This window comes from Phocoena phocoena, chromosome 5, assembly GCF_963924675.1.
Source record: "Phocoena phocoena chromosome 5, mPhoPho1.1, whole genome shotgun sequence".
In the NCBI taxonomy this organism is placed as follows: Eukaryota; Metazoa; Chordata; class Mammalia; order Artiodactyla; family Phocoenidae; genus Phocoena; species Phocoena phocoena.
In genome coordinates this window covers 136,452,400-136,468,625 of record NC_089223.1, presented here as the reverse complement: position 1 = coordinate 136,468,625, position 16,226 = coordinate 136,452,400, and the positions used below count along the sequence as shown (strand labels likewise).

Genomic DNA, 16,226 nt, shown 5'->3' with positions numbered 1-16,226 from the left:
TTTTATCAGGTTAAATAGCTTTTATCAAACTATTTCTAGTGTATTGAGTTTTTATCATGAAAGGGTGTTCAATTTTGTCAAATGCTTTTTCTGCAACTGTTGATATGACCCTGTGTTTTTTGTCCTCTATTCTGTGGATATGGTGTATTACATGAACTGATTTTCAAATGTTGAATCAGCCTTACATTCCTAGTATAAATTTCACTTGGTCATGGTGTATAATCTTTTTTGTATGTTGCTGGATTTAGTTTGCGAGATTTATTGAGGACTTCTGCTATATCCATGAGGGGTGTTGGTCTGTAGTTTTCTTGTGATGTCTTTGGTTTTGGTTTCAAGGGAATACTGGCTTAATGGAACACTTTACAGACATGTTCCTTCCTCTTTTTTTTGCCGGCGGGGTTGGGGGGGAAATGGGGGGAAGGGTTTGTAGATTACTGGTATTCTTCTTTAAATGTTTGGTAGAATTCACACCGGAAGGCCTCTGGCTTTTCTTTGTGTGTCGTTTATGGATTCCTAATTCAATCTCTTTACTTGTTATAGGTCTATTCGCATTTTCTGTTTCTTCATGAGTCAGTTGGTAGGCTGTGTTTTTTGAGGAATTTGTCCACTTTATGGGGTGTATCGGACTTGTTGGCATACACTGGTTCATAGGATTCCCTTAGAATCCTTTTTATTTCTTTAAGGTAGGTAGTAATAGCCCCTCCTTGGTTCCTGAAGTGAGTAATTTGTGTTTTCCCTCTTTTTTAACTGGGTCAATCAAGCTAAAAGTTTGTCAGTCTTTTCAAAGAACCAACTTCTGTTTTTGTTGATCTTCTCTTTTATATTCCATACTTTGGGCTCTAATCTTTTATCTTCTTCCTTTCTGCTTGCTCTAGGTTTAGTCTGTGATTTTTTCCCCAGCATCTTAAAGTGATGCCTGAAGAGCTTGCCTTGGGGTCAGACTCTGGGTTCAGGTCCCTCCTCTACCACTTCTCAGCGGTAGGGGTTCCCAAAAGACAGCAAGCCTCTCTGAGCTGGGGTTCTTGCATCTTTCGAGAGGGCCAGTAGTACTTGGCTCACAGTTTGGGGGGTGAAATGAGCTGCAGTCTGTCGAGGCATCATCCCTGGCACACAAGTGGGTGGTCAGCTGTGCCCCTTCCCATCTTTTCCTCTGTCACACACACAGAAGACAGAGGTGCTTCACTGGTAAAGTGTGTATCAGCAACCTTGACCATCATACTCAGAGTCCGACATCCTAGACTATTCTAATGTTAAACTAGAAGGACTTAAAGGTTCCCTTGGGCCTTAGAGAGTTGAGCTGGGGGTTCACGCCCAGGACTCTGCTCTCCTGGTGGCCCTCTAGGTCTGTGTTCACAAGCCTCTCCCGTCCCTGGCTTCATTGGCCCAGGCACTGTGGAAGAGGAGCCAGTCTGCTCAGAAAATTCCAGATCGAACCTTTGGTCAAGAGAGCTGGGTTGCTCTGTTAGTAGAAGCCAGACATCCCCCGTCCAGGCTCTGGGCAGGCATCCCCCGTCCAGGCTCTGGGCGGGCATCCCCCGTCCAGGCGGGCTCAAGGGGACCCTAAGGGTGTGGCCCGAGTGCACTGGCCAGCGCTGGCTCGACTCCAGGGCGAGGCTTCCTGGGCCGCCGGTCTGGATGGCCCGGCGGGGGCCAGGTGTCTTCAGGCCAGGCTGTAGCACACAGAGCCCTGGGCCCTGGTGCTTCACAGCGCCTGCCCTGGGCTGCCCTTTGCCCCCGTCCAGCGCCTCATCACCTTGGTTCAGGAATAGAAACGCAGAGCGCTCACCTCCTCTCCGGGAGGATGGCCGTCAGCTCTGTGGCCCCCGCCGGCTGTCCCTTCACAGTCAGAGCTCATTTGCCCTTCACAGCCTGCTGCACCCGTGCCGTTGTTGGCGATGGTGTGAGGAGGACACGAGCTGACTTGGTTCGTGTATCTGTGCAGGTGGCGGGAGCGATGGTGCCCCTTGGGGAAGGGAGCGATGACCCCGTGCTGCCAGACCTGCCCCGGGGGCCCCTGCATGCGGCCCGCGCCCGCGCCTCCTTCCCCTGGAAGGAACTGGCGCTGTTCTGGGAAGGGCCGGACATGCTGCGCTTCAAGGTGAGGCTGGGCTGGGCGGCGCCGGGGGACCCTTGCGGTCGGGCAGGGTCTGCTGGGTGGCTGGGTCCTCGGCAGAAAGGTGGGGCGGGCCCTCGGGGAATCATAGGGAGCTGGGAATGAATGAACACAGACAGCTGGAGCTTCCTGAGCCTGGGCCCTCGCTCTCCCCTGGGAAGGACTCTCATCTCTGTCCCTGCACGTCTGAGGCCATGAGACGTGGCCACGAGAAATCCACATAAGCCAGAGCATAGCGACATTCCATACTTTACCTCCAAATCAGCCATTCCGCGCCCCCTGCGTTTCCAGAAAAACATCTTCTCGGCGCTGGAGAACGACCCCCTCTTCGCCCATCCCCCCGGCAGTCTCTCGCTGGAGAAGTACCGGGAGCTGAACTTCCTGCGCTGCAAGCGGGTCTTCGAATACGACTTCCTCCGCGTGGAGGACTTGCTGGGGAGCCCGCTGAGGGTCCTGGCGCTGATCCAGTGCCTAGGCATGTACGACTGGTCCCTGGCCACCAAGTTCTTCCTGCACACGCTGGTGAGTCGGCCCCGGGAGAGGAGAAGAGAGGGATCCCCGCTCTCACCCTGCGCCCCGGGGCCACGACGGCTCTCTGTCCACGTGGACCTAAAACACACTCAGCCTGTGAGAGGGAGACAGGTGCCTTTGCGGGTTCATGGTTGTCAGCGTTTGCCTGCTTCTAAAGTTTTGGGAGATCTGTGCGTTGGGGAAATATTCATTTAAAGAGATTTCTAGAAAATAAGATAGGAAGCAAAAGCAGAGATGAGAATGTGGGGGCAGATCTTGTGACTTTTAGTGAGAAGACCGGTGTTTTTTCAGCCATTTCTGCGAATATTTACGCGTTAAGTCCTTGGATAAAGTGCAGTGCTGTGAAGTTACAGCCCCATAGGAACAGGAGCGTTGGGAATTTTGCTTTATACCAAAAAAGAAAGAAAGAAAGGGAGGGAGAGAGAGAGAGAAAGAAAGAAAGAGAGAGGGGGGCGGGGGGAGGGGGGAGAAAGTAGGTCAAAGGTGAAGCCTGTGTTTCTGCCTCAAATACACGGGTAGAGCTGAACTTGAGAAGGCGGCCTCATCCACGTGCTGTGTGAAGGAAAGGTGGGCTCACTCTGCCCTTCCTGCACCCTCATCCCTCATCCAACCCCCACCTCCTTGCTGTTCGTGGACCCTCACAGTTCAGTGTAACTCAAGGTAAACTGCTTGGGACAAGGACCCACTCCACGAGCTCGAGGCTGTGTCTCAGGGGACCCTGGGCCTTGGGTGCCGGTGCCCTTACCTCTGGGAACCTGATGACCTCGCTGTGGGATGCTGTGGTGCTGAGGGACCATGGTAGGGTGGGTGTGAAGTCCCAGGGCGGCGGCACTCATTAGCTTCCACCTTTTTACGTCATGGTGTTCTGTTTTCAGACCTTTGGATCAGCGATCTACAGCTCTGGTTCTGAAAGACATTTCAAATATCTTCCAAAGATCTTCACTATGGAGGTCAGTTGAGGGTCGTGGTAAGTCGTGAGCTCACGTCCTGTTCCCTGTTCCCCTTAGAGGTTTGTGGAAGGGGCAGCTTGCAGCAGGCGGTAGGGATGCCCCTCCTATCTCATGATGTTTTTAGGCTTTTCACCAAATAGCTAAGGCTGTTGTTTACCAAACTGGGATGTGCCAGATTCCCAGCATTATAGGAATTTAGGTTTTCGTTATCGAGGTAAAGCCTTCCGTTCTCTTCTGCTGCCCGGGAGCCGTTCTTGCCGCCGTGCTGACTTAGCGAGGCCGGCGTCAGCTCTTCCAACCTGCTGTTCTCACAGGCGGGAGCTGCGGCCAGCGGCCGGCATGGCAGGATGGCTCAGTAAGGTCACTGGTTGTTAGATAGGAAATGGAGATTCGGGGCTTTGATGGGGGGTTTAGGCTGTAAGGGAAAGGGTGTTGGCAGGGCCCCTCCATGAAGGGGACCCTCGCCTTACATCATTTTCTGTTTCCACATTAGATTTTTGGATGTTTTGCTCTGACCGAAGTGAGTCACGGGAGTAATACCAAGGCCATGCGGACGACCGCACACTACGACCCCACCACTGAGGTAGGTGATACCCGCCCGTCTGTCTCTGGGCTTCGAGCACGTGAAACGTGGTGTTGTCATGTAATGAGACCAGGAAACCCGTCTTTTTACGTGAGTGCACACTTGAGATCTCTCACGCAGAACACTGGAGCTTAGGAGATAAAGGCTGTGAGATGTGAAACCCAGTCCCACCCGGAAGTCTGTCCTGGTTTGGATTTGGGTGGCATTTGAATGTGGTGAAAGCACGAGCTACCATTTGGTAAAATTTATTTCTTTGTTTACCAGGTTTGGTGTTTGATTTGTAAACCGTTCAGTCTGCTCCTGCTTTGTAGAACAAACAGTAAAGAAGATTCCCTGTGACTCTTGTCCCTCTCTAGCTGTCTGTCTGCATCCCCCTGCCTGTGGCCAGGCTCTTTTGGGCAGTGGCCCGGCCCCTCCGGTCCTGGCACTCCTCCTGCATTCGTGGATTCTCGTGGCACGTGTCCGGGGGACCCTGGCGGTCCTTGCTGTCAGAGGGCGTGTGCTCTAGAGGAGGCGAGCCTGTGAACAGATGATGGGGTCGTGGTGTGTGGGGCGGAGAGGACGGGGCGTGCGGGGGATCTGTGACCTCTGCTGCTCGCATCCTGCGGCCCCTCTCCCATCATTGGCGTCGGGCCCCTTTGCCCCCATGTCTCCCAGAGGCCCGCATCCTTCTGCCACTTTCTCACGGTGCTGGGATCCTGGGACCCTTTGGCCTTCACCCGCCCGGTTGGTCGTGTGGTTCGGCAGTCCCATGCAGCAGAGTGAAGCCGTGTCCCGTGCGTCTGCTCAGCACGCGGCCATCATTCACGGGACGGCGCGGACCGAGTGTGGGCTGTGTGGAACGCGGACAGGCAGTTGTTTTTTTTTGCGGTACGCGGACCTCTCACTGTTGTGGCCTCTCCCGTTGCGGAGCACAGGCTCTGGACGCGCAGGCTCAGCGGCCATGGCTCACGGGCCCAGGTACTCCACAGCATGTGGGATCTTCCCGGACCGGGGCACGAACCCGCGTCCCCTGCATCGGCAGGCGGACTCTCAACCACTGCGCCACCAGGGAAGCCCAGGCAGTTGTTTTTGACCCCGTTCCTCTTGGCGTTTGTCCTTAAGTACAGATCGGTCAAGATTAGGATCCCCGAGCCTCCCACGGGCCGCGGGTTGTGTTGGTCTAGACAACGGGTATTTGTTGAGCACCTACTGTGTGCTAGAAGCTGCGGTGAGGGCCTGGACTCACAGCGGCGAGCAGGCCGGTGGGACTCTTATGCTGGAGGGGAGATGCCGACGGTCACCGGTGTGGAGAAGCTGGATGTGCCAGGGCTGTGGAGACGCGGGGGGTGAGGAGAGAGTGTGGAGGGTGCGGGGAGGGTGTCTGTGTATTAACTCGTGCAGTGCCACACGTACAGTTTATAAAATCACACACACCGCCGGTTACAGAAGGGAATTCTCCCTGTGAGCCCTGCAAGAACAAGGGAAGCTGAACTGGAACCGGCCTCCAGGGGCCTCGGGAATTTATGCGGAGGTGGCACGCTCTCCGCTGCCCGCAGGCGCGGTCCGTCCAGTGACCAGGACGCCCTCTCCTTGGAATGTGTCCCGGGCCCTCCATTGGGGCGCCTCCTGGGGGCAGCCCCCAGTCCTGCTTTCCTCTTGCTCTCGTGCTCTGTCCTGCCTCCCCAAGGCCCCGGCTGTGTCCTCGGAGGACCTGTCCCCTCCTGTCTGCTCCTTCTTTGATTCCTGTGCTTGTCTGCCTCGTGCTCCTGGGCTCGTGGGGTGTCGTCCCCCTGTCATCTCTCCCAGCCTGTAGGTGGGAGAGACAGGGCGAGCTGAGGGACAGAACGTCGTGAATCAGAAGTGGATGAGGGGCCAGGCAGGCGTGAGGCAGGGGAGGGGACCCGTGCCTCATCCCAAAGGCCGTGTTCAGGGGAGGCTTGCTGGGAAGGTAAACCCTGTCGGGCATTGGCAGCTTCCAAGGTATTTTGCGTATATTTTATTGTTCGACATACTGGTCATCGTTTTCCATAGGAAGGTGCTTCTTTAAGTCGTAAGACCCAGCACGTGCTCTGTTTAAAAGCAGGGCGACCTGTGCCACGCAGGAGATAACCTGCAGCCTGTTCTTGCCTTTGCCTCAAGAGACTTTGAACAGAGAAAATTGAGTGTGTCAAAGAGAGAAAGAAATTCCGCGTATTCCCCAGTCTCCAGCTGTAACTTTCATTTTTTTCCCTCGTGCAGGAACTCATCATACATTCCCCTGATTTCGAAGCCGCCAAGTTCTGGGTTGGCAATCTGGGCAAGACGGCTACGCACGCGGTGGTGTTTGCTCAGCTGTACACGCCCGGGGGCCAGTGCCACGGGCTGCACCCCTTTGTCGTGCAGGTAAGGGCAGGTTTTATCGAGGGGGTGTCTGGCCAGTCTGGAGACATTTTCATCACAGCTGGGGATGGGGTGCTTCTGGCATCTGGGGTCCAGACCAAGGGTGCCTTTAACACCCTGCAGTACACACGACAGCCCTGCTGCCAACCCCCGCCAGAAGCCTGACCAGCCCCAAATGTCAGTGTGCTGCCGCTGAGAAACCCTGAGCCCAGGATCAGCTCGGGGAGGATCTCCATCCTCCTGGGGGCCACACTGGCATGGTGGGATGCCTGTCCCCACCCCCCAGGCTCTGGCAGCCGGTCTCAGGGGCTCCAGGAGTCCCGACGTGAAGTCTGACTTGGGGGCTTTCGTGTAGCCCCTTCCTGGGTCACAAACAGAGCTTTGGCCATCGGGGGTGCCTGGGATGGCCGGCCTGTTTCCCGCTGCCAAGGGCGGCTGCAGCGTCCCTGGACTTGGAGCTCTGGGAGGTTCTCCAGGACCTTTCTCTCTGGGCTGACTGGATACTGAATGACACCCTGCTTCCCCCACCCCCCAGACCCATTCTGACATTTTTTATTCTCAAAGACTTTTCTGATGGGGGCGGTGCTCTCATGAGAGAAGAAAATCATCATTTTTTTTTAATTGAGCTGAAATTCATGTAACATGCAATTAACCATTTTATTTATTTTTAAATTAAATTATTTTCTTGGCCTTGCTGTGTGGCTTGCGGGATCTTAGTTCCCCGACCAGGGATTGAACGCCGGCCCACGGCAGTGAAAGCGCAGAGTCTGAACCACTGGGCCACCAGGGAATTACCAAAATTAACCATTTTAAAGTGAGCAATTTAGGGGATTCACGATGTTTATCTCTCTAGTTTCAGAGCGTTTCCTTTCTAGAAGAAACCCCGTGCTCATCCAGCACTGCCCCCCTGCCACCCTCCACAGCTCTGGCAGCCAGTGGCCTGCTTTCCGTCGCTATGCATCTCCCTCTTCGGGATGTTTCATATAAAACGCATCACGCGCTTTGTGACCTTTTGTGTCTGACTTCTTTCTCTTCACGTGTCTTTGAAGTTCATCCACGTTGCAGCCTGTCCCAGAACCCCCTTCCTTTTCAAGCCTGAATGATCCATTATGTGGATGGTCCACAGTCTGTGTATGCATTCGTCCTTTGATGGATGTTGGGTGGTTTCACCTTTTGGCTGTTGGGAGTAATGTCACTGTCAACATTCATGAGCAGTGCCTGTTTGCACACCAGTCTTCAGTTCTTCGGGGTATGTACCTAGGAGTGGAATTGCTGTGTCGTACGGTCATTCTGTGTTCAATTTTTTGTAGAATCCCGTACTAGTTTCCACCATTTTACATCCCCACCTGCACTGCTGAGGGCTCCAGTTTCTTCACATCCTTACCAACACTTGTTATTTTCCTTTTTTCCCCCATAACCACCCTAGTGGGTACGAAGCAGTATCTGGTTGTGATTTTGATTTGCATTTTCTTAATAACCAACGATGTGGAGCATATTTTCCCGTGCTATTTGCCTATCTTCTTTGTCAAAATGTCTATTGAAATCCTTTGCCCTGTGGAACCAAGCAGGGACTGAGAAAGCAAAGGCTGTTTGCTCAGAGCTGGCTGAGCCGGGGGTCAGCCTTTGTCATTGTTATTGGCGGAGACCCAGAGGCAGGCAGAGGCGTGGGCGAGCTTCCCAGTGGAGAAAAGGGGGCTCAGGGTGCCTGACGGGGCTGTGGGCTGTGGGGGTCTAGAAGGGGGGGCATCCCTTGTGACTGGTTAGGGGGCAGGTGGGGCCTTCTGGGGTTGGTCCTGAGTCGGAGGCAGGACAACGATTAGGGAGGCCATCAGTATTGATCGAGTCCTGGCCGATTGTCCAGCGGTGGCTGTTTGGCCTCCTGGCTTGTCACTAGAGACAGCAGTCTGCCCTCCTGCAGGTCCGACTCCCAGCAGGCTGGCTCCCGGGGCTGGCAGCTGCGGGCCGAGGGTCAGAGCCCTGCTCTCGCACGTGGTCTGGTCACCGTCCAGTTGTAGTATGTTCAGACCCTCAGTTCCTTTCTTAATCGGATTGTTTGTGATTTTTGGTGAGTCGCAAGGGTTCTTTATATATTCTGCATACCAAGCCTTATCAGATGGATGGTGGGCGAATATTTCCTCCTGTTCTAAAATTGTCTTCACTTTCTCGATAACGTCCTCTGTGCACAAGGGCTTGAATTTTGACGACGTCCAGTCGACCCATTTCCCTTTGGTGCTCATGTCCTTATTTTTCAATTTGCAATGAACCCCTGCAGACCAGGTGTAGTTTTTGATACCTAAGGCAACCACACGCTGTTTCTGGAGTATAGATTTGTACCCGAAGTGAACTTCTTATGGAAATCGGACTTGAATGCAATGTCTTTCAGCGTCTCCGGCTCTTAGATTGTAGAGCCGCGGTGTTCTGGATTCTTGTGCTTTAAACACTCAGTAGGGTGTTGCGGCCCTCCACCTGACACATCCTCTCTGTACTTAGTGTACTTAGTGCCTATCCAGTGCAGGCTCGAGGGCGGCATGGATCCTGTCCTCGTGGAGTTTACCGTCTACTCAGAAAGAGAGGTTGCAATAAGTCATCCCAAAGCCATTTAATTAGAATGTGGTATGTGCCACAGGCCATTAGCTGGTAAGTGGAGGGGTATAATTTTTTTTTATTGGAAAGTCCAACAGGATTAGTTTAATGCAGTGTAGTGGTTTACGCTATTTAGGTACCAATACTTCTTTTCCTTTAATGAAAAAAGTTTTGTGGTTTTTTTTATTGAGGTATACTTGATTTACAACGTTATTTTAGTTTCAGGTGTACGATGCAGTGATTCAAAATTTTCATGGTTTTTGCTCCATTTAAAGTTATTATGAAATATTGGCTACACTCCCTGTGCTATACCACGTATCCTCGTAGCTTATTTACTTTATACGTAGCAGCGTGTATCTACCAGAGGGCATAATTTATTGCAGGTTGGTTATATCACATCAGGTGGACAGTCTCCAAATAGTATGGGAAATGTTATACGTAAATTGATACAATTTAATACTTTTGAGAAGAGGAGCCCATTAACTTAATTCTGGTTTTGACTTTAGTGAGCGTCCTTTCCTTGATTTGAGAGGTTAACATGAAGTTTGTAAGGACGATGTTATCATTTCTTTCTAGATGAACTGAAAACTGGCATTAGCAGTGTTTTTCTGTTTGATCACTTGAAAATCACTAACTGTTTTTTATATCTCTTCTCCTCTCCATCTTTTTTGTTTTGTTTTTGGTTTTTTTTTTTGGTTTTTTTTTGCGGTACACGGGCCTCTCACTGCTGTGGCCTCTCCCGTTGCAGAGCACAGGCTCCGGACGCGCAGGCTCAGCGGCCATGGCTCACGGGCCCAGCCGCTCCGCGGCATGTGGGATCCTCCCGGACTGGGGCACGAACCCATGTCCCCCGCATCGGCAGGCCGACTCTCAACCACTGCGCCACCAGGGAAGCCCTCCATCTTTTTTTAAAAACTACTTTTTTCTATTTCATAAGGATTTCAAGAGTTTTTATCTGAATCTTCACTGAGCCTTATTGTTTGTCGCTAGCCTTCAATTTTATTTTATCAGTATTATAAAGTTCAACTAAATTAGCTAACTGTTCCACTGAAAGCAAGAAAAACTAGCAATTCATACAAATAGCTAAATTTCTAATAGCACAAATTCAGTAGTTCTTTAACACGGAGCTTTTTTTCAGCCTCCGTGCCGTTGACATTCGGGGCTGGATAATTCCGTGCTGCGGGACCACCCCGTGCACTGTAGGATGTTTAGCGGCATCGCTGGCCTCTCCCCACTGGATGCCTATAGTACCCGCCACTTATGACGACCCGAAATATCAACAGCCATCGGCAGATGACCCTGGGAGGGGAGGGTGGCGCAATCACGCCTGGTAGGAATCACTAAAGGTCTTTGAGAACGAAACTCCATACTGTCCGCTTAGAGCGCACGAAGCGAGGACCAGTGAGCCAGCTGTCTCTGTGTGTGTTAGCAAGTATATTTACAGGAAGCTCATTTGGGGGAGCAGAGGTTTACAAAAGTGATCCACAGCAGGTGTGTTCACAACCATTTTGTCATTTCATTAAAAGCCAGTGGAAAGTCCTCCATCTAAAACGTGACTGGGAAATACCTGGCCTCCTCCAGGCAGCACGTACCAGTCAGCTCCTCCGCCAGTGTCCTGGGGCCGCCATAACCAAACAGAGCGCCACACACCGGGGGCCTGAAACCACAGAAATTTACTCTCCACAGTCTGGAGGCCAGAGGTCTGAAATCAAGGTGTCAGAAAGGCCACACTCCCCCCGGAGGCTCCGTGGGAGGGTCCTTCCTGTCTCTTCCAGCTTCTGGTGACCCCAGAGTTCCCGGGCTGTGGTCGCTTCCTTCCCGTCTCTGCTTCCGTCTGCACGTGGCCCCCCTCTCTCCATGCCCTCTCCTCCTCTGACTCTTGGAGGACAGCGGTCATTGGATTCAGCGCCCACCCAGGTAACCCAGAGTGACCTCACCTCCAGATCCTTAATTATATCTGCAAGGACCCTGTCTCCCAACAAGGTCACATGTTTGGAGGACACTTCAACCCACGGCAGCTACACAGAGGGAGCCTGTGGCTCGGTCACTGGGGGTTTCGAACATTTTCATCTTGATTTTCTTGTGGTCATAAGAGTTGCCATCTGTGGTCTGTGCAGATTCGGGACCCGAAGACCCTTCTTCCCATGCCAGGGGTGATGGTTGGCGACATCGGAAGGAAGCTTGGACAGAACGGTCTGGACAATGGGTGAGCGCACACTTTGTACTTGACGGTCACTCCTCCAGGGGTCGTTCCTCAAGGCTGCCTGCTCAGTACGTCCTACCTGTGAGCCCACCGGCTCCCTCAGTGCTGTCCCCGTACCCTCCCAGGCTCCTGCGGGATGCGCCTTACCTCTGCACTTGAGATCATGTTGGAAAGGGCCGGGTCCTGTTTGTACTCCAGCCTCAGGAGACATAAGTGGCCCCAAGTGCAGAGTTTCTCGCTGGCAGGTGGCCGCTCCAGCTCTCAGGCCAGGCTCAGGCTGGACACCCGTATCCCGTGGGGGCCTCAGCCTGTGACCCGGGCCCTGCTCCCCGTCCTGGAGCTCAGGCACCCAACAGGTGTCCACGCTGGTTCTGGGGACAGAGCCGGGTGCCGGGTAGCGGGGGCAGAGTGGCCTGAGATGAGACCTGGGCTTGGGGAGCTGGAGGGGGGCAGGTGGGCAGGCAAGCCACGTCAGGAAGGGCCTTGGAGTCTCCCTGAGGGATTCCCGGGCTCATTCATGGCATGAGTTTTGGAATCAGATCTGGGTTCAAATCCTGGGTCCACCTCTGCCTCTTTGTGTTATCTTGACCAGCTTTCTTGGCCGTCTCCTCCTCTGTAAGGTGGGCATGATGTCCCCAAGCCGGGCCCTCGCGTAGCCCTGCCTGGGGGCCAGGCATGGTCTTACCGACCTTTGCTACCTGTCAGTGCTCTCCTCACCTGCGCCTGTGGGCGGGACTCACATGCTGTCTCCCGGAAAGCCTGGCTGAGATGCTTTGTGCCCCTGTGTTCTCCTGAGATGCTTTCTACCTGGGGGGAAGCACAGCCGGGGGTTCCTTAGTCGTGTACCTCACGCTGCGTCTCTGGAACGTTCGCATACCTGCCGCTTAGTCGGGTGGGGGGGTGGGCAGAGAACAGAGGAGCCTGCCTCGCCGTAGCTTGAGCCCGCTGCTTACCCTGACCCCGGTCGTTTTGAGTGTAAATCAGGAGGCAGCAGCTCATCTCTGAGAAAGACGCTGGGCCAGGTGGTCTCCCACCACCCTAAGCGTGGAGAAACCTCCTTTCAGCTGTCCCCCCTCCCCAGAGGTAGGGGAGCTGGGGGCACGGAGAGTGTCTCAAACCTCTGCTTGGACCCTCAGAACAGGTGGGGCCCCAGCCTGTACCAGAGAGGGCGGGAGAACCATCGATTTTCACTCTGTGTAGCTGGAGGAGAAAACGGAAGGGTGTTGCTAAAAAGTGAAACCAGAAACACACACACACACAGCCCTTCTAACCTATACCTGTCTAGAGCTTTGAGTGCCTCTCTTGCTGGCCTGTGAAAAGAGCCTGTTAATTAACGCTGGAGCCTGGGGTTGGGGGAGGAGGGTGTCAATTTCCTTCCATCACTGCTTTGTGCAGGTGCATGGGGCCCCCCCAACAGGGATGGGCCATGTGGCCTGTGGTCCTTGGGACAGGGGAAGCTCTGCAGCCCTCAGAGCGAGGCCGCCACGCGGCGTGGAGTGTTTGAGAAGATGGACCCGATCTGGCCGAGGTGAGGCAGCATCAAGGAGGACCATGCAGGAGGTGGAGGTGGAAGGCCCCGTCTTGCTCTGGGCCCTGAGCACGAGCGTCCTTTTATTAGATCCACGCGTCCCATTGTGGGACCCGGAAAATGCGTGTACGGTGACTCCATCTGTGGAAGGGTCTGTGCTCACACGTAAGGCCGGGCAGGTGTGTCTCCAGGCGCCTGGCGGTGGGAAATGACCCTCCAGCTGTGAACAAGTGCTGCTGGGTCACTGCTGTCCAAGGAAGGCCTTGGGTGAGGTCACAGATCTCCAGTCCCCGTTCATTTGGTTTTACAAGTTAGAACCTTTAACACTGTTTGGGGACATCCGTGAAAAACTCTGCCCTTGGTCCTCCCTCCCGTTTTATTTATTTTTATTTATTTATTTTATTTTTTAACATCTTTATTGGAGTATAATTGCTTTACAATGGTGTGTTAGTTTCGTTTCAGAGACTGTTAGTCCCGTTTTAGAGACTATTTGTTTCTTATTGCGATGGTCCCAGGGAGTTACACCAGCGTAGCAAAGGCCCTCCTAAATAAACATGTCACGTCTGAGGGGCAAAGCCCTTCTGAGACTCAGCAGTGCCAGCCCGGTGCCGCCAGGGGGCAGCATGGTGACTACCCTGAAGCCGGCTCAGAGCGGCACCCCCAAACCAGAGTCGCCGTTCCCATGGGGCCACTTGGAGGCCGGCAGACAGGACGTGGAAGCAGCCGTACCCTGAGCCTTTGAAGGTTCAGTGGTGCCTGGGGTCCCTCGGCCGCTGGGCTGGGGCTGGGATGTGGGCCAGGGGCGGTGACGCAGGCAGTGGCCGCCCCGCCAGAAACGCAGCTGTCCCTGCCAGCTTCGGGGCGCACGCCCAGCAGAGGGCGCGCGGGTCTGAGTCCCTGGCTTTCCTTGTTTGCAGGCCGCTTGCAGAGCAGGGTCGCGATTGAGATCTTTTATTTTGAAAAAGTGGTTAACGGTTCATAGGTAGATCACAGGGATTCGTGAGTCTGTGGGAAGACTGTCTAGAAATCAGAGGCAGACGTAAATTGCCCGGATTACTTTTAGCCAAATAACTCTAAGAGCAAATCAGTAAAGATCCCTCAAGTGAACTGTTGAGCCTCACCTTCAAGGTGGGCTGCAGGGCATCCTCACACTTGCTCAGAGGTGAGGTGCGGAAGCATCTCCAGAGCGGCTGGGAGGACGTCCCGTGAGGCTCTGGGGCCCAGGTGGGGCTGGGGCAGCAGTGAGAGGCCCCAGGAGCAAGGAGGCCACTGGGACGTGGAACGGGTGGCCCAGGAGGAAGGGGGTGCAGGGCCCGGGGCAGGGTCTGCCGCCCGCAAGCCCCCCAGCCCTGCCGTATGCTCACACTATCGTGTCACGCGCACACCCCGTGTCAGATACGACCTATGCGGCCCCCGCCCCCTGCCCTCTGGGGACACTGGGGATTCTGACCAGGCTGGCCAGCATCCACTGTTTCTGGAGCAGCCTTTGCCACGTGGCAGTGCCCAACAGACAATGTGTAAAATTTCGACTTCAGTTAAACTCCAGCGAATAGTTTTGCGACTATAAATACATTCCGCCTTGTTCCATCCCCGTGTGGCAGGGAAGGGTGAAGACGTTTCCACTCCTTAAAACGGGCACTCTCAGCTGACAGCATCAGACTTGGAAAAGCATTCCTCGCCTTTAAGTGATGAGCTGGACCAGGCCAGGGACGTTGGCACTGAGGCCGGGCGCTCTAGAGACTGGGTCCTGGGGCCAGTCAGAGCCGCCCCACAAAGGCCCCGACGAGTGGCTCCCTCCAGGCAGTGCCTTCGGGTGCTCGGGCCGGGCCTGCGTTTCACACGCCGGAGGGAGACCCTGGCCTGGATGCTGCTGGGGGCCTCACGTGCAGAAATCCTAGTCGCTTCCGAAGGAATCTGGGAGGGGCCCCTCCAGCCGCCCCACGCCCAGCCCCGGGTCTCAGCTCTTCCCCAGGTGCACTGGCTGTGTCACCCCTCAAGGCTGCCCCAGGACTCGGGGTTCTGTGGAGGTGCACCAGCACCCTTAGGACGATGTCTCGCTGCTGTTGATTCATCCCCGGCACTTATTACGTGTCTGCTAGGTGCCAGGCATGTGGCCCCCTTATAACAGGGTCACTAACGGCCACCGAAAGGCAAGTGGCTCAGTGGGCAACGTGGCCAGGACCGCCATCTAATGGTGCTGTGGGACCCCTGGGTGCTCACCTCGGGGCAGGGGTGGGAATCGTGGCAGGCATCTTGGAGGAGGTGGCAGCGCTCTGAGGGCCGTCGGCCCCGAGGCCAGGAGAGGGCCTGGCCGGCTTGACGGTCACAGGCAGATGTTACGGGCTGTTGCAGCAGTTGACAGGGGTCCCGCCGGAGGGCTTACCACGTTTCCCTACGGGTTTAGATTCTGTTGGTCCCAGGGACCCAAGATTCTCGTGCCGGGTGTGACCATTCCGAGCTGAGGTTTAGACAGGCCTCTGCTCCCGTGTGTGGGACAGGGGGACGAGGTGGGGTCTGGAGAGAGCCAAGGGGGAGGCTGTTGCAGGAAATGGGACAAGAAGAGGCACAGACCATCAGGACACAGCCTGGGGTGGGGGTAAGCACCGTGGCTCAGGACGGTGCCTGGGGAGCCACGCAGCCTGGGATCCAAGAAGGAGCTGGGGGGTGGTACGCGGAGCTGCCCCCCTTCTCCGCAGGGCACTGCTCTTCTCCCCAGAGCTGCTTCCTGTGGTTCAGTAAAAGAATGTTCCGTGTGACATCGAAACTGCTTAGAGATCAGATAAGGCGCTGTCGGAACTATTGATATTTTAAGATGGTTTGGGTTTTTTTGCAGTGTCTGTACCACCCGTTACTTCACATAACCTTGTTCCCTGCACTGTCGTGAGATAGATTTTCCTTCCTGACAACCACAGAAAACACCTTCGATTACTGACACACGCGTGATCCCCAGGGATGCGTGTGCCTGCGTGTTCTCAGCTGCTCAGGGGAGCTGACTCGCCTGCCCCTGGAGCCCTAATGGGATGGTGCGGTACTCCTGTTTGACTCGGGACGTTTAAAACCTCAGTTTGCTGACTTTGTCACTCCGTGTGTGGACTCTGGTGTGGGATTCAAGTGTGAGAACCAGAGATCCTCATCTTTACGAGAACGGTCCCGCCTTTTCTGCTGAATGACCGGTCCCGGGTGTTCTGGCCGCAGCGAGCGAGGACGTTTCCTCCCAGTGTGTAGTGTGGCGGGAGCCCGCGTGCAGTCCTGAGGCCCGAGCGCCGGTGGTAGTGGGGGTGGGGGCGCTCGCCTGCATCATTACCAACAGACGGCCGCTCGACCTCACGCAGAGCCCATCGCTCACACCACCTTTGGCTGACGCCTGCTCTTTT

At 54.7% G+C, this 16,226-nt stretch overlaps 1 protein-coding gene across 1 annotated transcript in view; it reads left to right on the top strand.

Annotated features, from left to right (window-relative positions):
* The first annotated feature begins 1,948 nt into the window (after positions 1-1,948).
* ACOX3 (acyl-CoA oxidase 3, pristanoyl) overlaps positions 1,949-16,226 on the top strand; it is a 40,300-nt gene continuing 26,022 nt past the window's right edge. Inside the window, exons 1-6 of the mRNA XM_065877731.1 lie at positions 1,949-2,098; positions 2,405-2,635; positions 3,520-3,594; positions 4,088-4,177; positions 6,398-6,541; positions 11,239-11,327. Coding sequence (XP_065733803.1) covers positions 1,955-2,098; positions 2,405-2,635; positions 3,520-3,594; positions 4,088-4,177; positions 6,398-6,541; positions 11,239-11,327 — 773 coding nt within the window. The 5' untranslated portion in view covers positions 1,949-1,954. The remainder of the gene's footprint in view (positions 2,099-2,404; positions 2,636-3,519; positions 3,595-4,087; positions 4,178-6,397; positions 6,542-11,238; positions 11,328-16,226) is intronic.